This window comes from Ambystoma mexicanum, chromosome 2q, assembly GCF_040938575.1.
Source record: "Ambystoma mexicanum isolate Mex_15411 chromosome 2q, UKY_AmexF1_1, whole genome shotgun sequence".
In the NCBI taxonomy this organism is placed as follows: Eukaryota; Metazoa; Chordata; class Amphibia; order Caudata; family Ambystomatidae; genus Ambystoma; species Ambystoma mexicanum.
The window spans coordinates 1347467044-1347492050 of NC_090924.1; the positions used below are offsets into that span (position 1 = coordinate 1347467044).

The window sequence follows — 25007 nt, forward strand, 5'->3', positions numbered from 1 at the left end:
ATTTAACTGCACATGCAAACACGCATTGGCAAAGCCAACAGTTTGGGATTTTATGTAGGCACGAGACAGACACTGCCATAATGGTACTTCCCTTCCATAAATTGTCAACAGCTAGACAATGGTGTGATTACCTGGGCATGTGATAACAATGCCTGTAAATGCCCATCTAGCACGTACATATAAGCCACATATGTTGTCTTTGTCAAGACTTGCTTTTAACAGGACTTCGATGTAAGGATCACATATAAATCAAATGGCTGAAGGCACATGTCGCTAAAACATTTCTATCACACTAGTAGCACATTTACAGGTGCAATTAAGTCATTAACCTTCAGAAGACCCTTAGAAAAAAACACTGGCAGGCCAAAGTTTGATGTTACTGCTTCATAGAGCTAGCTCAAAGAAGAAAGATGTGTTTTCGGTGAGGATGGGCAGGTTTTGGGTGGTTAGGGGCAGGAGCTGGGTGGGAATGGCCATAGGGATTAGCATGACCATAGCCAGTCAATGGGTGGGTAAATAACCAGACAACACCTACAAGCTGTGTGTCCCTCCTCACGTCACCCCCGTCCTATCTGTACTCCAATGCAATAGTTTTGGCTTATAGGTGGTGGGTGGTGCTTAAGCACCACCAAATACCTAAAACTAAAAAATGAGAAAATGAAAGGTTATGAAACCTGCTGGTTTATAGTTGGGTTTAAGTCATTTTCAGGCCCCAATTCCTATCCTACGTCCAGGCTTAACTTCTTTCCATATTGTGCCCTTCTTTTTATTGTGGGACTTAAGTTCCTTTGAAGATTGTGTAGTGTGGTGGACAATGTCTTTTTCTACTCACTGGAAGGCCACTGTAGTGGCTGCTTTCCTCCATCCTTTGCTTTCCGACTGCTAGGGTGTGTTGAAGAAGTTACCCCCTGCAACTACAGAATGGAAAGGAGCAAAGAGATGGTCATTCCGAATATGTCGTGACCGCGGAGTGTCCAACGTTTAGATCTCCATATCATTTGGACTACAACTCTCATCAGTCCTAACCAGAATAGTCAATAGTGTAAGGTCATGGGAGTTGTAGTTTAAAACGTCAGTAGAGCTGCAGGTTGCAGACCTGTGCTGGCCTTCCTTGAGCTAAATAGCATTCTGTCAGAATTGGGATGTTGTAGAATAAGCTACTCTCTGGAATGTAAGTGTTTTTTAACAATGTGTTCTCTTCTCTTCCCAGTTCTTCGCCTTCATGGTTACACTCTGTTACGCTGGCCACACGTATTTTTGTTTCATGGCTTGGAGAGCAAGGACTTGAAAATTCAGCCTCAATCATTTCAGACCTCGACATACGCCCCGGTGTGACAGCAGGAGGGAGTGATATATATATATATATATGCTGATATATTTTCTTGAACCCTTTAACTGCTGGGCTATTATGCATTTCTATGCAAATAGGACGAGCATACTCGGGTGACGCTGTTTCAGGTTTTTATTTTTTGTAAGTGTGTTTCTGTTCAAGGCTGGTAGCCCCTCGCAGGTGGAGCGAATAAACTTGTGCATCGTCACTCCCTTTTCCCCTTCGGGAACTGTGGCCGCAGCCAAAACTGATGCTGAAGCCTACAGGAGACAGAAGACGACACATTACCATGGCTACCAACCGCAATGAAGTGCATACAGCACGGAGCATCAAGGGCTTCTTTTGTTGGACACAATGTGAAATCTACCAGCGGCAATAATGAATCCAGGTTTCTTTCTGCTACAATGTTTCATGAATGGACTGCCGGTGAATTGTCTGTTGCCAACCTTTTGCTCTAAAAGATGTTTTCTAAAACTGGCTTGCAACCATTTCCTAAGCAGCAAGAACGTCTATAAACTAAATGACTGCTGGGTAAATGAGACACTATTGGGATGCTGCTAAAGCTACCTTTAGAGGTCACACGCTTACTGCTGCTACACTCATGTGACAGTAAAGGGCAGGCGCATGGATTTCTTTGAAAGCTATAATTGTGGAACAGGCTTTGGAGGCTTGGGATAGTTAATCTCCTCTTCTCTACTGACCTCATTCATATATGGGGGGCAGGACCTTACTGGATACCCTGCAAGTCCTAAGGCCGATCAAAAGGCTGACACTTGACAGAAGCAGTCCATCTTTCTTTGACCACACAAACAACAGCTCAGCTTCTTCGGTTTGGCTGGATTTGTTATTTGTGACACTGTCGCAAAGTGTTTTTAGATGGTGCCCAAGCTCAGGCTTTATTGTGCACTCACTTGCCAACAGTGCAGCTCAACCCGATCAATTAATTTGGCCTTTCCAGTGTATGCAGGGTTCGAGCCCTGAATCCACTTGGCTACACATAGCTGGCCCAGCACCCCGCATATCATCCGGCATTTACCTCATTGGTTTCTCACAGTCAGAGCTAACCACTGCCACACATTGTGTTGAGGCAATTGTCTTGCATCAGCCAAATGCCTGTCTTCTCTACAGGAAAAGTGGCAGTTTACGAGTCTGTCTTCTATTTCTATGGGAAGGTGGGAAAGGCAGCATCATTTCCTCGCTGTGGCAATAGGAATCTCCTTACATTTATGCAAAGGGCTTTGTTATCCAATTATACTTTATGCACATCTTGCCTTATTGCTTTTGCTAGATCAGCTCGTTAGGACCAGTCAAATAATCTGTGACACCCACCCCTCCCCACCGCCTTATTCTCCTATAGAGAGCGATCCCCTTTCTAACTAACAGAACCAAACCAACTTCCTGATAGGGGGCCGCTCCACTACGCAGTACTGTGTACACGCCGATACCACTGCACCAGTGGCCTGAATTGACTAGTTAATGCCAATAAGGTTGTTCTTCGGCATTCTGTTTTGCTGCCGCTATAACTGCTTGTATTGGCTGATCGAAAGTTAGCAGTAAGCGGTATCACTCGAGGCGACGTGGGGCGTCATAAATGGTTCGATGTTCATTCAGCGACAGTGTTTTTTCAATGGGTTTTTTGCCGAAGTTCTATCGTTCGAAAAAACTTATCGTCATTTTATTTTTGTATTTTTGGGGGGTTCCCCCATTCGCCCTCCCCTAATGATTGTACGCTATTCTAGGCCCGCCCAACCCTTATATACCCTTACCCACAACCCCCTGTATTTGTCAAATTCGTTTTTTCGAGAAAAATACATTTGGAAAAAAAACACTGTCGATGAATGATATATATTATATATTTGTATTGTATTTATTGAGGGTGCAAGGTGTTTCGTACTGCAGAAATAGCAGTAATCAGGGCGATCCTGTGACCGGTGCCTAACATTAGAGAGAAGGGTCATGAGGAATTGACGGGGCAGATGGTGCTGCAGGATCTATTGGTTGTCTAGGTGTAGAGTGGGCAACTATTGGTGGAGATACTCCAGTAGGCAGATATCACTGCAACCACAACACCTATTAGACAATAAAATGAAGGCCTTGCCCAGGTTGCAGTAATAGGGTCTTTTCTTATCTGATCATTAAAATCTTTCCTCATATGGGAAGCTCGGAAACAGTGAAATGGTGTGACCAGAGAATGATGGCCTGGCCAAAAAGTTCAGCGCACATTCCTCTCCTTGCAAAGACTCCTGGCCTTTGGCTTGGTCTGTTGGTAATCGATACATAATGTGAAATCTTCGTGGCACGGCCTTGCTCTACTTTGGCAGTCACAGAACTCTAGCAAGGTGTGGGTAGATGGGCCCAGGGAAACCGAAGACTACTGGAGCCCAGCAAGAGGGAAGGGGGCATAGGGGGTGGTCTGCAAACGTGTTTCCCTGAAGATGATCAGACTTTTTTAAATGTCAAGAATGTATTATTTTGATTTTGGTTGTACCAAAGAAATGTTTTAAAAAATATGATTCGACTGATGAAGTGTCAAAGGGGGATTGCATGATGCAGGAACGCATTTCAAGGAAAGACTCCACCGCTCCTGCATTTGTGCAGCCCATGTGAGGTCCTCCATGAAAAACCCCCTCCAACACCACAGGGGTGTATTCTTTTGTACAATAAACCGCATCTGATGAAATGTGAGCCTTTGCCAGTGTTTTTCTTCTCCAGATCTCGCTACTGGCGCGAGTAGATTACACTTCCGTGCCACTGCCGAAATATCTTTTGCATGCGGGAGGGGCAGTTTCCTGTCTACTGTTGACATCTCCCGCTGTTGCTCCGTACTGTGTCACACGGTGGCTCCATACGGTGTCAACATATTTGGGGTTAAAGCTCCAACTCCCACTGGTTCACTGAGGGTGAAATCAACATAACATATTAGTTGTGTCTTGAAATAAAATAAAATTTTAGGTGTTTCTTTAAAACACAACATCGTGAACATTTTGCTCTAATCCTATTGGTGTCAAGTGAAGCATTTTAATCATCTAACCAGAGGCAGAAAGAGCAAAAATGCTTTCCTCCTATGGGAAATCGATGGACCAATGTAGGCAAAATCATTACTGACCTGAGTTGCCTGTCAAACACTGCAGCAAGATCGTCTTGCATAGGCTGTCACTCATGGCCGGCTCTCCTGTTTGATATGGGTCTTTTCACTGACTTTGCCTCTGTGTTGGGGCTGTTGGGACTGTCCTGTTGTCAACACACCCTGCTGGTTATTACACTAGAGAATCTAAAGCAATGCCTTGCAGGCTGAGTGGTGCAGTGTGGGGACATGGCCAGCATCAGTGCCCAGAAAGGTCCCCTTGCAATCATATTGTTTTTCATGAAAATGGATAAATAGTCCTGCCCTGCCAACCTGGGTCCTCCAGCTAGTAAATAACAACGAGCCGGCCCAGGGTGCAGAGACACTGGCCAGTGATCATCGCTGTTGATTGTTATGTTACAATGATTGGCCGGCCGTTAAAATAAAGTTGCCCGAACACCAGAACAGAATCAAGCTGGGCTTAAAAAAAAGTGCTGGGGCTCAAAAATAAGTGCTGGGCTGAGCCCTGGCAAGCCCCGACCACATATGAACTAATTCAGGGATAACCCCGACTTGCACCCCCCACTTATCAAAGATGGTATTTTGAAAATGTTCAGGTCTGTAATTACGAATCGAACTGCTTTTATTTAGATATTCCTTTTCTTTTTATTTTTGGTTGCAAAATATATTTATTGAAATTTAAGAGCAAAAGAAGATTTGGTTAGGGAGAGTGATCATAAAAAATAGCGATACTGAAATGCCGCTGCCACTGGTTTAAGAATATAAAATGCATTACTGTGAAAGTTATTGATATATTGCAAGCCATGTCCCCCTTATTTGTTTGTTTGTTTGTTTTGTTTATTTGTAAGGCGCACCACACCCGAAGTTATCTGGGCGCAATAGTGATGGTTACAAGAATACTTGAGGCATGAGTTACAGTAGATCAAATAGAAGGTAACACAGGTTTACAGGCAAAATTTACAAACACAGTTACAACAGGGCATGAGATTGAGCAGGAGTTACAACTCAGTGGTTGCAAGAAACGTCATAGCAACAATACAATTGGCAGGTCATTGCAAATATTTACAAGTGGGGGCCTGAGCTGGTGGCAGGTCGTGGCCGTAATTTACAAAGGACGGGGTTGCAGTTAACAAATGGGGCAAAAAGAGCAAGGCGGGGTGCATGCCGAGATACAGGGGGCATTACCATTGCAGAATCAACAATCTCCCATCAACGACCCTGACACCAGGAACCATTCATTGGCAAAATCCTTCGCAAAATCCTTCGCAAAAAACATGTTTCCTTTATACAAGAGAAGCTTTGGTTTGCGCTGCACGGTTCTCCAATGTGTGATGAAATGTAATGTAGAGTAGGATATACCCATGAAAAAAGGAACCCCCCCCCCGAAAAAAAGGAATACTGTAACAGCACCAAAGGCCTGATTATGAGCTGGGAGGTCATGGTAACAGTATCTGCTGCTGATTTTATTGCCCTCCCCTTTCAGAGGTGCGCAAAGAGATGCCTCAGCTGAGCTGGATTTACCCCACGGAAATCTGCCGATTTAAGCATCCGCCCCAGAGGTGGTGGTGCATGTCAGAAATGAGCACTCCTACCCAACCTTCGAAAAACGGGTACAGACCTGGTTGTTTGACAAAAATGAATAATGTCCTCCCAAATTACTATGCCCTCACGAATGCGTTTCTCCGCACCGGATGCCGTGATGCCCCCCCCACCCACCCCCTGGGTGTGTGCATTACATAAATGTAATAAATAAATAAATGTGTAAATTGGCCCCAAAAGAATTGTATTTTAAAGTCAATAAAGGGAAACGTTATTGTGTTTGTGCCATTTTAAGGAGAGTGGGGGAAAGGTGTGTATCTTTGATAATCTAATGATATGATATGATAGGTTATGATAGGTTATTTATAATGCGCTTAATACCCAGAAGTTTCTAAGCGCAGACCCCGGGATCGAACCTTTGGTGCTTCGTGTAGTTTTGCTTCCCACGCGAGCACATTGCCCCTGAGCTATCGTCCCGAAACTAAAAAGTGCTGCATGATCTGATAGGCCTAAAAGGAACAGAACTGACCCTTCTGTGCATAAGAAATGTACAACAGTGGTATGCACCACCCCTGTACATTACTCAATACGATGGTGGAAAAGCATACAAATGTGGACACAAATATACAAAGTAGTATTCTTGGAATGTCTCTCATCGGTGGTATTCCAGCAAGGCTGCTACAACTGCCACTGTACGAGCTGTAAACTCTGAATTGGTGGGATTTTCTGAAATAACGACGTCACTGTGGTACTTAACCCCAGTGGTATTTCTGTCAAAGCGTCTGGCCAGCTCGAAATGAGAACCTAAGACTCTGAAACTGCAGATATGTTTCTCTATTGGCCAATACTGCGCAAAGAGTCAAAGTTAATAGTTAATGAAATTCTGCACGCTGAGGTTTTTGTACTAATATTTGCAATCAGTTCTTGAATGTGAGGGACTGAGCACCTCTGACGTGTGCTGTGATAATTAAGGAGGAGCAAATGTTTTTTTTTCCCCAGTATCCTCTGTGTGATCATGATAAATGCTTTGAAAGGGCATTCCTCATTTCATGAATTATGTGAACTCAGTGTATTGTTTTCCCCCCAATTCTTGTCCTTTTTTGGCATCCATGTGTATGTGTGGAACTTCATTTCATCTACATAGGAAATGTAAGTTCATAAATCCGTTCATACGTCATGTATTGCATATCTGCACAGAAGCTGACCAAAATGAAACGTCAGTCTGAAGTAACGCAATGCAATTTCATGCAGCCCCGCCTAATATAGCACAGCATCTGCCAATTTAGGTGCCTCTTGATGCGGTTCCATGTGACAATGTCCCCGCAAAAATGTCAGCATATATATGTATGTGTATGGCGACATTATATATGGGGGCAATATCACCTGATACCCATTATGCCCAATAGCTGCAGTGGCATGTTTCACCCTATCATTCGCCTTCCAAAGTTGGCACATGCACTCTTTTTCATTCAATGGCAACCAGGTGCAGCTGTGGCATACTGGTTAACTTGTGGAGTCGTAAACCTGGTCCTCTGGATTCTAATCCCACTTGATCAAAACTGTTGGATTTAATCAGTGTATCTCCCTGTGCCTTAGTTCCCATATCTGCAAACTTTAGAAGCACTTAGGAACACACAAAACCTGACAATTGAGCACTGGAAAAGCAAATGCACCCTTCTGTTCAATCTGTCAGTGTCAGAGGCGGGTAAGATGGCAGTGTTGTGCTCTCCAAGACAATTTTTTCACTCAATAACCTTGCTGCGGGAAGTAGCAGTCAAATCAATTTCCGAGGGCTGGTAGAATGGGAGGCATGTGGATTGTTCATCTTTGCTGGTCAATAACAAAGCAAGGATATCATCGGCTCTCTTAATCCGCACACTAAATGATATTTTGGAGAACACCTTTTCAAAATATAGTGAATAATAAGAGTGTCAAAATCAATGTGCCAGTTTTGCAAAAAAACCTTCCTGCCCCCGGGCAAAATCCTTAATCAGATAATATGTTCCCCTGATTGATTCAATGGGGAATGAACATGTAGATAATATGATATGATATAATATGGCATTTATAACGCGCCTATACACAAGTGTTTCAAGGCGCGACAAGGCAGGGGGGGGACAAGGGGAGACAGACAACGATCTTACTAGGCCAGTTGTCATTCAGATCGTGCAAGTGCAAGGGTAGAGGGGAGGGGAAAAAGTGCAAGGGGGAAAGGGAGAGAGGAAGTGCAGGATATGGTTAGTAGAATAGCAAAAAATAAATAATAAGGGCCAGCTTGTGGCAAGTGCAAGGTAAGTGCAGACAAGTGCTGGGAAGGGGGGCTGTAGGGATACAGAGACAGTCCCACTGTGCAGGGGTTGCCAGGGAGGCAGTGCAGGGGAGAGTGGCTGGGCCAAGGACCGAGAACGGTGAGTGGCACCAGTTTCAGATTTAGTGCAGTTACAGTAATTTTAGCAGGGGAGAGGGGGAGAGAAAGCGGAGGCAAAGAGGAAGGTTTTGAGGTGCTTCCGGAACCGGAGATGGTTCTCCTCAAGTTTCAGGGAGGCAGGAAGGCTGTTCCAGAGGGAGGCCCCTGCTGCGGAGAGAGATCTACCCCCAACTCGTTGCTTGGAGAAGCGGCTGACCCTGAGGGAGTTGGAGGCGGATGAGCGGAGAGCTCGAGAAGGAAGATACTTTGGAAGAGAGAGTTGAAGGTATTTTGGCCCAAGGCCCCAGAAGGCCTTGTGGACAATGCAGAGGGTTTTGAACTTAATCCTCGCAGCCACTGGGAGCCAGTGTAGCGATTTCAGTCCTGGAGAGATACGGTCCCTGGGCTTGAGGCCAAGGACAAGTCTCGCAGTCCTGTTCTGGATGAGTTGCAAAGGGCGGAGAGTAGAGGCAGGCAGATTTAGATAGAGGCTGTTACAGTAGTCCAGCTTCGAGAGAACCAGGGCTAATGAAAATCACTGCACCAAAGTGTCCCCACTGTTCAAATAACCATCAGTTTTTGATAAGCAGAAGACAGGTACAATTCTTTTCTTTAACCCCATCCTGGTGTTTTTAGCTACTCGATTCTTTCATACAGAGAAATGTGATGCAACATGTTATCTCGGGATGAGTATGTAGCTTGATACCCACCACTCCACCACTCCTAGTTTCCAATATCCAATTATTATTTATTTAAACTTTCTAGGCATCCTGTTTGGCATAAATACGTTTTGTTTGGAAGAAATGTTGTTTACGATTAAGGCTAGCAAAGATGAAAGTCATATAGTAATCTTGGTCAAATCTTCTTCCTTACCATGGTAATTCCACCCAAGCATGTCAGTTTCATAATTCACCCAATAGCCTGTACTTTCTGTGAATTCCCAAAAATAAACTGGAAAAATAAACTTTGTAAATGAGCTCCCTGATATGTAATGAAAGTGATAGACCACTGCAACCCTACAATTACCACAGCAACGCTTTTATTAGAGTTCTGTGCATTACATTTCAATGAAGGCATTTTAATTCCTGGTGCTTCATTACATTTAACAGGTCCACTTTTGCGTTATGGGCATTGGGGCAGAGGGTTTAACTCAGACATCTTGTAGGCAGATCGCAGGAGCATAATGTTCCAGCAACTCCTTCACTGGCTCTTGATTTCCCTCTGATGGTACATAATTGTCCACAAGAAGGCAGTGTGTGCGACCAAAGCCAAGGGAACAACAAATGCACCAAAACGAGCAAGCACTAAATCTGTGGTGCTCTTTGGGACAAATTCATACTCAACACAATGGGTATCTCGCGAGAGTTCTGTGAAAATATTCCCCATATCAATGATTCTCTAAGGATGTCTGTGCATTGGGGTCTGGGCAAGCACACAGCCACCCTCACCCTGAGAGGTGGCATCCCCTCTGGGGCTCGACACTCCCACTCATCATTTTATGGAGAGGGAACATCTCTGGAAGTGGGAAATGATGGCCATCAACCTCCCTGGAGGGGCAGATAAGTATAATTCGATATTTATAACGCGCTTAATACCGAAAAGGTCCATAAGCATGGACCCTGGATTCGAGCCTGTGTTGCTCTGCGTCATCTTGCTTCCAAGACGAGTGCGTTGCCACTGAGCTATCCTCCCGATGTCACAGCAATTCCATCCGCACATTCATATCCTGAGTATAAAGCCGAAATGATAAAGAATAGTACATGTTTTAGTAACAGGGTAAGGAATATTGACAAATAAAGGCTGAATAGCAAGATTACTAAAAAGAGGTTTATATTTATTTTAAGAGCTCCTGATGGTGTGCATTAAAATATCCAACATCCGGCCACCTTTTGTTTTTCTTTTCTTTTAGGCACTCTCTTTTTCAAACGTCTATGTGTTTGCTGTTCTTGATCCTTTGGGCAATCAATGGATTTTGGCCAATTGATACTGCATTGGAGCACCTTTATCCTGGGCCCCCATTTGGATGCTGGATGGTATTAGAACACAGTTCATATCTTGTGCCTCTGCCTCCTGGACCGTGCCGTTTGCTATGGTTTAATCCCCCAGAGAGTGTCTGCCTGATCCCTTTCCTCTTCCTTCAGATTGACGTGAGTCATGTTACTGTTCAAATTAATTACAGCCGTTTCTGAACGGGCCAAGGTGGTTTTGTGCTCCAAAGCCACCCTATGAAGACCAGTAGAGCACATCACTATTGCTTTAAGTAGTTGTAGCATGCACGAATTAGCCGCACATGTCGCGCGCCATAGCGTAGATGTAAGAGGCTCGCTATCAAATGATCAGCTATCCGAAGATATATCTTGGTTCGGCGAAGCCGAAAGAGCCTCTACGATTGTAGCATGAAGGTTGATAATTTGGGTCTCCATGTGTGATTTATTGGTGCCCAGACCACAACAGAGGTTAATTAAAGAATTATTATGAATTATACTTTCCTCCAAGCCTTTGTTTTGTGTCACAGCTCTTACTGCGTTCAGATGGATTCGCTTTAAACGAGGCAGTTATTTTTCCACAGTGGGTAACCGATTCCCTGCTTTTAGGCAGCGTATCTAAATGTAGGGCCTTAATAAGCAAGCTCGTCATTGTTTAAAGTTCTGTGTTTCTACCGAGCGGCTTGGGTCGCACTACGTAAAGTGTATGGCATTGTAAATGTGATTAGATGACTAAACAAAAGGCTTCCCGCGTTAGCGTGATATCAAGCGCAGGAGAATTTCACTTGCAGTTGTCCCAAGGCCTGCACTCTGCGGACTGTAGACTGCACTTAACAGGACTTCCACACGCGCTCTAATATGGATTATATCCTAGCAGGAGCGGAGCCAAAAACGCCCTCAAACACTCCACAGAACCTTTGCCAATAGTAGCGTTGCCACATTTATAGAACCCCAAAGGTTAATTGGGGATCTAGAATACTTTGAGATCCTTCTCAAGCAGTTATAGATTCCAGCGTTTCATTAGTCATTTGCATACAATTTTGTTTTGAGCTGAACATTGAATGATAAAGCTCACATTTTTGTTCTTGTCTACTTGTTTTGGCTGGGGGAGTAGAACATTTTTGATTGGAACACTTGACATCTTTTCTGCTGCCTCGTTAATGGTGGTGATTTCTGCTGGGTAAACTGTATGCAAAAAATATCCCAAACATGCCATAGAAAATGCAATCCTATATCCAACAAGTGTGCATCCCATCAGCACTATGCACAAACTACACAAAGCTGAAATCCTTTGCTCTAAAAATAATTGCATGGACAGTATAACATATTCATCTGGTATATATGAAGGGGCTGATTTGGTGATAGCGTCTTTAGAGATGCCAAATGGGCACTGGACCACGTTAAATGGCTTTTCAAAGTGGTGCTGGCAAAATGTGCCTAGGAGCACATTTTAAGAAAGGACTTGATGCTTCGTATAAGAACTAGTGAGTCGTGATATGTGGGTTGAGTATCATGGATCCCCCACCTCACATGGGCCTGAGATACGGTTGCCCCGTATTACAGGTGTGTTTTCCTCTGGTGATCGAGCCACTATCTTCTGATAACTGAGCGATAACTGGAATCCAAGTACAGTGCAGTATAAATGTACCCTCTTTTGCGGATGATCTCCTCGTTCCGCAGACAAATCCCAAGACATCCGTAAGAATGCCAAGTGGTGAAGTTTAGATACGGAAACTTTGCAGGCTTCACAATCATTAATGCAAAATGATATCTTTTCCCATTTTCCAGAGAGAAAGGGGGAGATTAGAGCGGGACATAGGTCAGGGAGTGCAGGTAGTAATAGATGAGATCACATATTTGAGGCCATGGATTCCCAGGCATCTCTACTGTCTATACAAAGCAAACTACTCTCCTCTCTGGACAGAGTTGAAGGCCTGTTTACTGAGGTGGATCAAACTGACTATATTATATGGATGGACTGGATGATGTCAGTAAAAATGAATCGTTTACTGATGCTCCTGTTTTTCTTTGCGATGCTCTCAGTTAAAATGCCCGAATGCCAGATTAGAAAAATCGACAGTGAAGTCTCGTGTTTGATCTGAAAGGTCGGAGGAGCCCATATAGCAGGTAGGGACCCAAGGCTTCAAAAGAAGAAGGGGGATATGCTTTTCACGATTTCGTACATTGCTTTAAAGGGAATACTTGTTGACCATGTGAAGTGCGTAACGGGTCAATACTGGACATAGTTTTGGTGCTGCTGGATGCCAACATTAAATGTAGGCACTTATTATGGGCTCCAAAGACAACAGGAGCGAAGGGGTGGTAGGTTCCCTAAAAGTAAAAGTGTATTGTGGGGAAGTCCTGCACTGGAAAAGGCACATCTACCTCTGGGTGACCTCCTCATTTTATTTGGTGTCCGGCACACGGGAATCGAGTTGTATAACCTATTTGGGATGATTTAAGCAATGCTGGGGTGGGGACGGAGAGGTGGGTAGGATGGCACTTGAGAAGAACTCAAGGGAGCAGGCTCCTCGGGTGGGGACGGAGAGGTGGGTAGGATGGCACTTGAGAAGAACTCAAGGGAGCAGGCTCCTCGGGTGGGGACGGAGAGGTGGGTAGGATGGCACTTGAGAAGAACTCAAGGGAGCAGGCTCCTCGTCAGAAAGTGGTAATGGATTAATAAAGTCTGGGGAACCTTCATGTTAGAGAAACATGGTGAATTGGCTATGACTACCTTCATGGAAGACTGGTGGCCTTCAATGACAGTAAACGCACCAAACCTAGCGTCCCTGTATACACCCAGGCAGTGCTTTAAGTGGGGTAAGAAATTGAGGGGGTGCCCCTCGTTTGTGGGCGTGGCTTCCATTGTGGGCGTGGCCTAAAACGTGCACAAATCATTATAAGGTGCGCAAACAAATATATAAATGTATGAGCATTTATATGTTTGTATGCGTACTACTATGGTGTGTGTACTTTTCAAGCCTTATAAACATAGCCATGTTACATATTTTTATGTTTATAAAAAGGTGGCTTGAAAAGTGCACAAACCATAGTAATTTACGCACACTTGTGTGCTTAACTTACTATGGTTTGTGTAGTTTTCAAACCACCTTTTCTAGGCATAGACATTTATAACATATTTCTATGTTTATAAAAGACGGCTTGAAACGTAAACAATTCAAGGCATCTTTTATAAAGCGTTGAGGACGGACAAAACCCAAGGTGGCTTTGTCCGTCGACAAAGCTTTATAAAAGATGCCTTGAATTGTGCACGTTTCAAGCCGTCTTTTATAAACATAGAAATATTTCTACGTTTATAAAAGATGGCTTGAAACGTTCACAATTCAAGGCATCTTTTATAAAGATTTGCCAACGGAGAAAGGTGCCTGGGGCTCAGTGATCTCTGTTCAGAGCACATAGATCATAGAGCCCAAGGCGCCTTTCACCCTCTGCGAACCTGCGGGCTCAGTGATTTCATCTGCATATTAGATCATGGAGCCTGCATCTTTGCAGAGAGTCAGTGACCTGGGGAGTGCAAACAAAGGCACAGTAACTTCCTCCGATGACCCTGATGAGGGGTTATCAGAGTAAGTTACACTGAGTGACAGAAGTGCCGGCCAGCCTCAGCATCTCTATGGCTGGCTGGCACTTCTGTCAGCTCGCCTGACATTAAAATGGTGGGCGCATCTACCGTCCCGCCAATGTTGTGTGGGACCGGGGGGGGGGAGGGGGTCAGCAGGGCCCCGGCCCACTTAAAGCACTGCACCCAGGTCACTAGTACCATCTGTGAGGGGTCAGCAATGAGAGGCGGACACAAAGAGATACCTTTCTCAATATTAGTCATTTTATTAACAGAAAAGAGCATAAGGATGTCCTAACGTTCCCTATCTTAATGTAAATGTACCTTCCTATGAAATTAAAACTAAAGCAGGATGACCTTGTGTCCAAACTCAATCTGACCCTCGCACTAACATATACAAGTAAACAGTGCAAGGTAAATGTTTAAAAGTTCAACTTAATAGAAAAGTACAAAAACTCAAACATGAAACTCCAACAAAAACACTTCTTGTATACAGGGTTAACGCCCTTCCCCTGGATTACTTCAGGTACGTGATTCACAATGTTACTATATCAAGACCAATCTCCTAAAGGCATTACACATGTCTCTTTCACCTAATACTTTCCTCGGGATGACCAAATGTTCTTTTCAAAACGCTGGTTCAGATAAAGCAAGGAAAAGTCTTTACTTCTTTTCAGAATAGCAAAGCAAATGTCTTTTTCAGAATAATGAAACAAGTATGGTAAAAGGCATGTCTTTTCAAAGCTTCTGGTTGACAAAATGTTCAATTGAAACAAGAACTTAATATGACCAAGTCTCTTTTCAAAACACCAACTCAAAATAAGTTTCCTGGTAAACCCTCCTGCCAGGAAACTTCTAACTTCAACTGCAAGAAATGCTTGATACACTGGTTTACACTCCTGCCAGGAATCTCCTTCCAAAAAGGTTCCTTATTGATCTTCTCTGCAACATTCACTGTCCTCTTAAATATTTATTTATGTATTTATTTTATTTTTTATATTTGTAAAGCGCACTGCAGCCCCAAGACATAAAGGCGCTGTTGCAAGCAGGTGACTTAGTTACAGGTGCAAAGGATTGCTCGTGGGTTACAGAGAGTAGAGGCCTAAGCAAAATGCAAGAAAACAGATACATGGAAAAGTTGCATAACTCACAATACACAGCAATGACTAGAGTTTACAGTAAATGAGTACATTGATAGACAGGAGATGGGAGGCAACAGGACATTCTGAAGCCCCTTTATACAAACAAAAGTGTTCTAATGGCTTTCCTGAAGGCTATGTGAGATTCAATGCTCCTTAGGTGTGGAGGAAGGGAGTTCCATTGAGTCACAGTGATGAAATGGAAGCTAGAACCTCCTCCCCTAGTCCTAAGTACTCTTACAGTTGTACCTCGCCAGTGGCACAACCCTCTTTGACCTCAGTTAGAACTTGCAACAGTCTGCCTCACACTAGCATCCCTTATATGAGGGTTTGTTCAAGCTTTGTCGGTCAACCTCTCTTATATAGTCTCTTGTCAATGCTTGTTCCAGGATTCCCCCAACTGACATCTCATGTCAGGAGAAAGAATTGCAAACATTTTGCCTCTTTATTTCTCTCAGATTCTATTTTCGCTCTTGGCAATGTTGGTTCCAGGTTGCTCCCGACTGACCTCTTATGTCTGGAGAATCTCATCATATTTGCCCCCGTTGTTCTCTAAACAATGTCCTTTGGCTTAGACAATGCTGGTCACAGGTTTCCCCCAACTGACATTTCATGTCAGGAGAATTTTGCCATTTTCGCCTTGTTCATTCAATTATATTTGCTCAGTACTTTTACAAAACTGCTTAGCATGTGCCCCTGTCCCTGGGCCCTCATCACTACCAGGCTCACTCAATGGTTCACTTTGCAGTATCTGAGATGTGCTTGTGAGGGGCCATCTTCCCTGTGTGTCCAGAGTCTCCCTGGGTCTCTACATTGGCTCCCCTGGCTTCCGCTGCCAAGACCTGCGCAGCCTTGCAGGACCGATGCCAAACTACTTCGGCCGGACATCTCTCTCTCGCCCCACGGTCCTCCGTATGTCCTTGCGCTACCACCAGACACGCTTCCCACTGCGCTTACTCTGCAGCCTTACTTCTCTCTTTCTCTTTTCAGTTCTGATGTTCTCCTGGTCATTTCCATTTCCACAGCTGATCAGGGGATTTAAATGTCTCCCATAATTGACTGGGATGACAGCAACTAGACCTCATGTGGTTTTCAAAGTCACATTTCCTCCACCTGGACTCCTTGTGCCTCCTTCTCGTCATAGCAATCAACAAGAAGAGAGGTACTGCTACCAGGGGGTAAAAAACCACAAAGGCTGTATTGATCAAAGCCTAATCGGTAACCCCAATGTGCAAATTTAGATAAATGAATAAATCCTGTGACATAAAAATGCCAGAAGGAAACACACAGAGAGCCTGACGGGTATAGTCAATCAACTCTTTTTTTTCTGGATTTTGCTGTAATTTACATTATATACAAACAAACAAACAACTGCATAAAACAACCAAAGATAAAAAATATTTTGCAATGACCTAATAACAAATTCATATGATAGTTGAAATAGACACAAAACAACAAGTGAAACATAAAGGAAGATGGTTTTGTGTTAAGACACCATGCCATCAAGAACTCTGGAATGAAGGGATTTTCTTCACAAAAAAGAGAATTAAACTGCTTCCCTGCCAGCTATCTCCTCCCACATGTTCCAACCTCAGAATACCACCCTCCAGGGACAGGATCGGGCAGCGCCCGCCTTCCCCTGGCTACATGGGAGGAGACTTTAGGCTGGGGTTCAGTGATGACTCTGCAGGATTCATCACACATCTTAGTACATTGAGAGTGATAATGGGCGTATGGATGGGTGGCAAGAGGGTGGGACTCGGAAGAGTCGATGGTGAGGCTGATAAGGGGAGCCAAGTTCATGGTACACTAGCTGCAGAGGAGTTACATGAGAGAACACCAAGGGAAGGCTAGGTTTATGGATTTCATATGCCTTTAATAATTTGTGTTGTGCCATGCAAAGGGCGGGTTACGGTTGGGCAACAGGTGCTTCCAAGGAAACAAGAGTGGAGGATAATGTGAGATTATTGAGACTGACCAATGGTTATTGTGTTTTTATAATGTCATATGACATATTGCTGTGCAAATCTGTTGCCGATATTCCAACTCAAACTGTTGTATTTTGATCTAGTTGTATGTATTTCAATTATGAAACCTATAATTAAAAATGTGTTTCGGGCACATGGGGAAGAAGGGTGTGCCATATTTGATGTGCACGTCTAGGAATCAGTGGCATAAAAAGAGTGGGGCTTCAGGGGCAAAGCCCACCCTCATTGCACCAGGGCCCAATCTGCCATCCTGGCCACAGCTCAGATATGTTAAGAGCAGTTCTTGGCCCTGGCTGGCTGAGCCAAATGACTGCCTGAAGCATGGCCTGAGTTTAGAGCCAGTGCCTTCTCAAAATACGGGCCCCGCCTATTCACTGCTGCGCTTGCTCCAGGGAGAGTGGGGAGGGAGAAGAAACCCGTCTTCCAGAAATGGCTGAGGCAGGTGTCTCACCCTATGCATTTTCGCAAATGAGATCTTGTGTAGCAGGTCTGTGTACACATTGTGCAGTGCATTAAGGTGCAGTGATATGGATTGACTTCTCAGTCCCAGCAGGCCTACCTACCTTGTAGGTAATGCTTGGGAGTGATCCTGTAACCCAGGACCACCAGCTGCTTGGACAGAAATACCTGATAGAAAATTGCCAAGCGGATATCTTTGCGGGATATAACCACGCTGAGTACAGCGGTGAGGATGCTTCTGGATTGGAAAAAAAACTTGGTCTATGTAGGAGCTGCCATTTTGTGGTTGTGTGTTCATGAGTCACAGTGTTGACAATGCACTTTCTCAAACCAACAATGCTGATCCATAGCAGCAGATAAACATTGGTGCTGCCTTCTGCGCATGCCATGAAACATGGGCAATTCACTCAACCTGGCTTGGAACGGGTAATTTCTTTTCTTAAGATTGGCTTTTAGTTTTTTTTAATGTTATTTCTTTATTTATTACATTTGTGTAGCGCCCACACACTGAGCTACCATGGTGCTTGTACATACAACGGTAAAGTAAAAAACCTGATAAGTTGACAACAGCAAGCGCATATCGTCGAGGCTGTTTTAATCATATTTGTCAAACAGCCAGGTTTTGACTAGTTTTCTGTAAAATGGCTCATTTTTGATGTTGGAGGGTAGTGAGTTCCAGATATTGGGTGCAGTGACACAGAAGCTGGCGCCGCCTGCTCGTTTGTTTTTCCATCTGGGAGTTGAGAGAGCTAGATTAGCAGAGGATCACTGTGATCATGAGGGAATATTTCAGTTCCAGGGGATGCCTTTTGGTTTGGTTTCCGCCTCATCAGTCTTTTAGAAATTGATGGACATATTGTTGAAGGATGTTCTGGATGTGCATTGCTTTCAGGGCGCCATCTTAGTTTGTGGAGAGACTTCAGAGACGCATGAGCAGAATGTCAGGAAGGTTCTGGAGATATTAGAGAAGAGAGGCATTAGAGCAGAGAAATGTGTGTCTGGGAAAGAATCAGTTGAGTATTTGGGTAATGAAATTTCGATCTATGGATTAAAACCCAAATGTGAAATGGTGGATGCGATAAGGAAGGTGCCGTCTCCTTTCTTGGTATGATCGAGTTTTACCAAACATTTATGCAGAGTTCATCTGACGGAATTGTGAAAATGAGGACTCTATTAAGGGAGGGTGTGGAATTCTGCTGGGATGCAGAGTGTGAGAAGGAATGAATCCAGATGAAGTGTGAAATTGATTTGGCGAGACCCCAATCCATATTTAACGTCAGAAGGAGGAGTGTGAATTCTGTGGATGCCAGTGATACAGGCATTGGTGCTGTGGACCCAGGTTGGTGAAGATGGATGTTAGCACATTATCATACATGCATCAAAGATGTTGAGAGGTGCGGTAATAAATTACTCTTTATTGGAGAAGGAAGCCCTTGCATGTAACTGGGCAGTTGAAATAATTCTGAATGTTGTGCGGGGGCAGAATTTAGCTTAACAACTGACTGCAAACCATTGAAGGTTATTTTTGAACAGAAGGGCCTGGACAAAGTGTCAAGGAGGGTTGCCAGATGGGTGGCCAGAATGCAGTGACATGCATTTGTCATGGTTGTGATTCCTGGGAAAGAGAATGTTATGGCTGATCATGTGTCGAGGCTAGGTGGAAATGTGGAGCCTGATGTTGGATAATTGTCCAGAATGGTCATAACTAGCACGGTCTTTGTGACAGAGGACGGCATTGTGTCTCGGGAAGAGTGGCAAGGTGCTGTGAGGGAGAAAGTGGTGTTCAGGAGAGTGATGGAATTTGTAAGTAAGGGTTTGCCAGAAAAAAGATTACTCAACGATGAAGAGAAGTGTTTTTTGGAAGTTAGATTGGAGTTAAGCATCAAGGGGGGTATTTTGTACAGGTGGGATTGAGCGGTGAACCCTAAGTGTTTGAGAAGAAAGATAGTGGAGATGCCCACGGCGGTCATATAGGCATCACCAAGATGAAAGCTATCTTGAGGAATGAGTGTTGGTGGCCTGGGTTTGATTGTGATGTGGAGAGAGCATTGGGGAAGTGTATTGAGTGTGAAGTGTCAGGTAAGGGGGCTGTGGCGCGTCTTCAACCGATGATGAAGGTGGATGTTCCAGAAATGATGTGGTGTGACCTGCGTTGGACATTCTCGGTCCTCTTGACCTAGGAGGAGGACGTGTAAAGTTTATTTTAATTGTTGTGGATTTGTGTCACGTTGGACAGAATTTAAAATTGCACAGGATATTACTGGATCCACAGTGGTGGAGTTTTTGCAGAGCTTTTTTGAGAGAGAGGGTTTAGTTCCATTTTGACGGATAATGGGAAGCAATTTGTGGGTGGAGAAGGTGAATGAAAAATCTGGTAGGCGCAGTACGGTGGTGTCTGTAGGTTATTGGCTACACATCAAGAAGGGGGTTGTGAAGAGGAAGGGGATCTGTTGTATTCAGATCCTGTGCAAGTGGTGGATGTGTTGAAGGGTGCGGTGAGGGTACGTGGGGGGCAAGGGTGGAACTTTTCAAGGGTGGCCTGCATCAAGTGTGGTTGTCACTAGAGTACTGCTGCACCAAGCACTGGTGTTGTGTAAAGTGTTACAAGAGAAATTGTATATGGTCACTGTGTTTTGTGAAAAAATGTTGTAATGAAACAGTTCTAAATGCAAATGTTGTTGTTTATCAGTAGGGGAGGGAGATGTGTTATATTGTGGCCTTCCTGTTGTGGTAATGTGTTCGAGGTGGAACTCTGATATGCGTTCCAATCTGGAGTGTTCAGGGAAGACATTTGTCAGTTGGAGATTGGAGAGATGGCTACTACCTGTGCTGGGAGTTGCTGTTCTGTATCATCTTAATAAAGTTCTCTGATGACACAAGCCTGCCTGTGCAAGGAACGTCATCTCACTGGGCAAGTCTTTTGAGATGGTAGGAAGTACTTGAAACCAGGCTGCTTATTTGTGCCTTCATGTTGAGATTTTGATCAAGATTTTGATTTCGCCCTGGCTTTTTAACGAATACCTGGCAACTTTTGCCCATCGCATTGCCATTTTCTGCTCCAATTTCCAGTGCTATGCTGACAACACTCAACTCATTTTCAGGCTGCCCTCAACCACCTTCTCCGCCCACATCTCTGATGTCTGTAAAAAGTCAAACTTCCTACTGCACCTCCTCAGAGGTACTCTGCCTTTCCTCTCCTTCCCCCAGAAGCTCATGGTATCCCAGGCCCTGGTTCTCTCTAGGTTGGACTATTGTAACAGCCTCTTTCTAAATCTACCTGCCTCTACTCTCCGCCCTCTGCAACTAATCCAGAACAGGACTGCGAGACTTGTCCTTGGCCTCAAGCCCTGGGATCATATCTCTCCAGGACTGAAATCTCTGCACTGGCTCCCAGTGGCTGTGAGGATTAAATTCAAAACCCTCTGCATTGTCCACAAGCCTTTCCGTGGCCTGGGTCTAAAATACCTTCAGCTATCCCTCTGCAAATACCTCCCCTCTCGAGCTATTTGCTCCTCTACCTCTAACTCCCTCAGTGTTAGTCGTTTTTCAAAGAAACGAGCTGGGGGTAGATCTCTGTCTTCGGTTGGGGCCTCCCTCTGGAACAGCCTCACTGCCACTCTGAAACTTGAGGAGAACCATCTTCAGTTCCGGGAGCACCTCAAGACCTTCCTCTTTGCTTCTGCCTTGGCCCCCCCTCTCCCCTGCTGATCTGTTCTCTCGGCACCGTGCACCTGGCCGACCCTCTGTTCCCTCGGGCCCAGGTACCTGCTCACCCTGCAAGCCTCCCACACTGCCTCCGGGCCTCCCATTTGCACTGGGTTCTGTATCTGTACCCATACAGTCCCCCACTTTCTTCCTGCACTTATTAGCCATACCCTGTCTGCTGCCTTAAACCCAGCACTTGCCGCTTGCTGTCTGCACTACCACTGTTTGTTGTCTTTTATTTATTTATTTTATTTATTATTTATCGTTTTTCTCCTTTGGCCACACTTTCCACCCCCTCTCCCCCTCCAATGCACTTTTCCCCTCTCCCTCTCCCATGCACTTGTGCGTTCTCAATGTCACTGGCCCTAGTAAGATCAGTGTTTGGTCTCCCTTGTGTCCCCTCCCTTGTCTGGTCGCGCTCTGAAACACTTGTGTACGAGTGCAATATAAATAAAATATCAATATCAATGAGGGTAACTTTCAGCATTTTGATTTTTGTTTAGGTGAACAGATATTAACATTTTGGTATTCCGAGCCAAGCTTCACTAGCGGTGCCGAGCGGCCCATGATCATAAGTTCAGGCTTGGAGTCGTTCAGTGCCAGTCCATTGGCACGCATCCAGGTTTGGAACTGGCCGAATATAGCATTGCTGGTAAGTTGGTCAGTATGGAAGTTCCCAGTAAGGGGGATCAGGTATTGAGTATCGTCAGCATAATTTCCATACACAATGCCTTCCCTATCTAGTTGTTCGAACAGTGGTAACATAAATATGTTAAATAATGTGGGTGATACACATGATCCCTGTGGTACCCCACAGGTCACAGAGAACTCTTTCGAGCCAAGCTTCACTAGCGGTGCCGAGCGGCCCATGATCATAAGTTCAGGCTTGGAGTCGTTCAGTGCCAGTCCATTGGCACGCATCCAGGTTTGGAACTGGCCGAATATAGCATTGCTGGTAAGTTGGTCAGTATGGAAGTTCCCAGTAAGGGGGATCAGGTATTGAGTATCGTCAGCATAATTTCCATACACAATGCCTTCCCTATCTAGTTGTTCGAACAGTGGTAACATAAATATGTTAAATAATGTGGGTGATACACATGATCCCTGTGGTACCCCACAGGTCACAGAGAACTCTTTGTCCATGGCGTCTTTGAAATAGACTTTGACCTTTAGATCTTAGAGGAAGGATATTATTCACGCCGCAGCTGATGGAGCAAAGGAGGCCGCATGATATAGGCGATCGGTAAGTATGGAGTGATCCACCAGATCAAATGCAGTGGACAGGTCCAGGGAAACAAGCAATGTAGCCAATCATGGAGTGGTATGCACATATTACCTCATTAAACATCTGTTACCCCGGCAACATTTTTTGTCTTTGTACCCATTTTGCTGATGCCCCTTGCTATTATTCCACTTCTTTTAATGTGGCACTTGCCTGGATGCCCTCGAGAATCACAGACGTATGTCAATTCTAGTGATGTTAATACATAGGCCAAATGGATGGCCCCTACACATCTTTGGTTGCACAGGGTCTAATACATCCTAATAGCGCCCATAAAAAACTGCAGGCTAGCCCATGGCTTGCTCCTGTGTAACACAGGCTAACGCCGGGTATTCCCTCCCCGGGCCACTGGAGGTTCTAGAGAATTCAGTGAGTTCCTGAAACATCTGTGGCTTTAGACAGGGGTCTGCAACCATTGGCTCTCTAGATGTTTCGGACTACAATTCCCATGATATCTGGCTATTGACTATGCTGGCTAGGGATGATGGGAGTTGTAGTTCAAAATATCTAGAAACCCAAAGGTTGCAGACCCCTGCTTTAGAGTGACACGAGAGTCAGAAAGAAACACTGCTCTTTTCACCATGCTTGGACATATTGGCCAAATGCATTGACATGGACAGGATGTATTTAAGAAAAATAATATATATTTAAATATATATATATATATATATATATATATATATATATATATATATATATATATATATATATATATATATATATATATATTCCAGCACTAGACAGTTCTCTATCTCCTAGTGCTCCAGTCCCAAACTTTATCATCACTACCTGCCTGGTGATGCTGCCTGTATCGCTCCACTCATTGAGCAATGCTACGTTCGGGGGAGGCAGTGAGGTCTTGCTTCTCTTCTATCTCTGCTTTCCTGTGCCTCTCAAGAACAGGTGGGACTGCGAGCTGGGGCTGCTGTGTTTTTGGAGGGGGAGGAAGCACCGCCACGGCGCAGGGTGCTAGTGTCACTGGGTGGGAGTTTCCAATGTCCACGATAGGCAGGAAACACCAGGGGCCAAATTACAGTAACTTTGCAGATGTGCAAGTGCAAAGTTGCACGGTATTAGCACTAGGGCAAAGTTGGCACTATTTCGACAAACGCTGCGACATATTACAAACACCATTCCCCCATGACTAGTGCAGTTTCAAATGTTATAAGCACCAGGGCAAAAATTGCCTTAGTGCAAAAAGGATACATTTTCGCTTCATTTTTACACCGGGGCAAATTTACACTAGTGCTAATAGTGCTAATACGGAAAATGTATCTATTGTGCACTAGTTTTTTGCCTGGTGTATATAACATGCCTAACTGTACTTGTCATGGTGCAAAGGTGTTCTAATATGTCCCACTGCTTTTAAAAATAGAGCAAACTTTACCCTAGTGCTAATGCTGTGCAACTTTGCACTGACACCTGTGCAAAGTTTTGTAATCTAGCCCCAGTTGGCAACTCCAGAATTCGCATCGCTTAACATTAGCCACAGGAGGACAGCAACAGCCTCAGCAAATCGATGCAGCACAAGTAGTTATCAAATCGCTACCTTGAGACTGATAATTAGCCGCTACCCAAAGAAGTACTGTAAGCATCATAGACCTTAATGCCTAGGTAACCGGCTGCTGCAGCAGGTAACCCTGCTTGTCCTGTGTGGTCATTTCGTTGGATTTTCCTTGAGGCTCCTGCTGACACCTCACAGGCGCTCTTAATTGTAGCGCCACCAGCAACTGACAGAGCCAACTGCACACCGCATCGCAGTCGCAATATAATGAACAGGTAACATAAAAGGTGCAGGTTTTCTTTCAATCCTGTAAAAAGTCTGTGCAATGCCACTGCTTTAAAATGCACCATCTGCTGCTAATTTGACACTAGATCCCACAAACATTCTCTATGGGAGAAGGAGGAGGAGGTCTCCATGCCAGTATCTTTACCCCACCCTCAGAGAGTCATGGGGGTGTTGAGCTCCTGTCCACTGCTGCTACCACCCAGGCCTGCCCCCACCTTCTCCACAGGCTCAACCAAGTCTATCAAGGAAGATCTCCACTGCCTACTTGACACTCTGAACCTCACACAGCACACGAAAGACCCAACTCACAGGAAAGGTAATCCAATCTCGTTCGAGTGATCAGACCAACTGGCAATACCCTTTGACATTGGTCAAACCACACCAGTCAATCAAACTCATTGGAAACTCAATAAATAAGCCTTTAGATTATTAAAGAACTTCCCAGTGGGGGATCTCACAAAAGACGTCACCATACTGCACTTCACATGGGCTGATCTACCTCTGACGAATGAGGACTTTGACTCATTTCTGCAAGAACTCAACCTCACCCTCATACCCAACATCAACAGTCATGCCCTAGTGAAACAAGGTACACTCTAGCCTAAACCTTCCACACCTTAAACACTCACACACTCAACTTCAAAGAAGAAAAGACTTGGCAAAAATCCTACAGCACATCCGACCTCGACCTGCTCAAGAAACTTTGTGCTACACAAGGA

The 25007-nt window shown here is 44.6% G+C and overlaps 2 protein-coding genes across 3 annotated transcripts in view; one reads left to right on the forward strand and one right to left on the reverse strand.

Annotated features, from left to right (window-relative positions):
* The window catches only part of CMTM8 (CKLF like MARVEL transmembrane domain containing 8), a 131279-nt gene extending 127264 nt beyond the window's left edge, over positions 1 to 4015 (forward strand). Inside the window, exon 4 of the mRNA XM_069648802.1 lies at positions 1211 to 4015. Within this exon, the coding sequence (XP_069504903.1) occupies positions 1211 to 1288 (78 nt within the window). The 3' untranslated portion in view covers positions 1289 to 4015. The remainder of the gene's footprint in view (positions 1 to 1210) is intronic.
* Positions 1 to 25007, reverse strand: part of OSBPL10 (oxysterol binding protein like 10) — a 2898140-nt gene that overhangs the window by 2473516 nt on the left and 399617 nt on the right. The gene's annotated exons all lie outside the window — the stretch shown is intronic.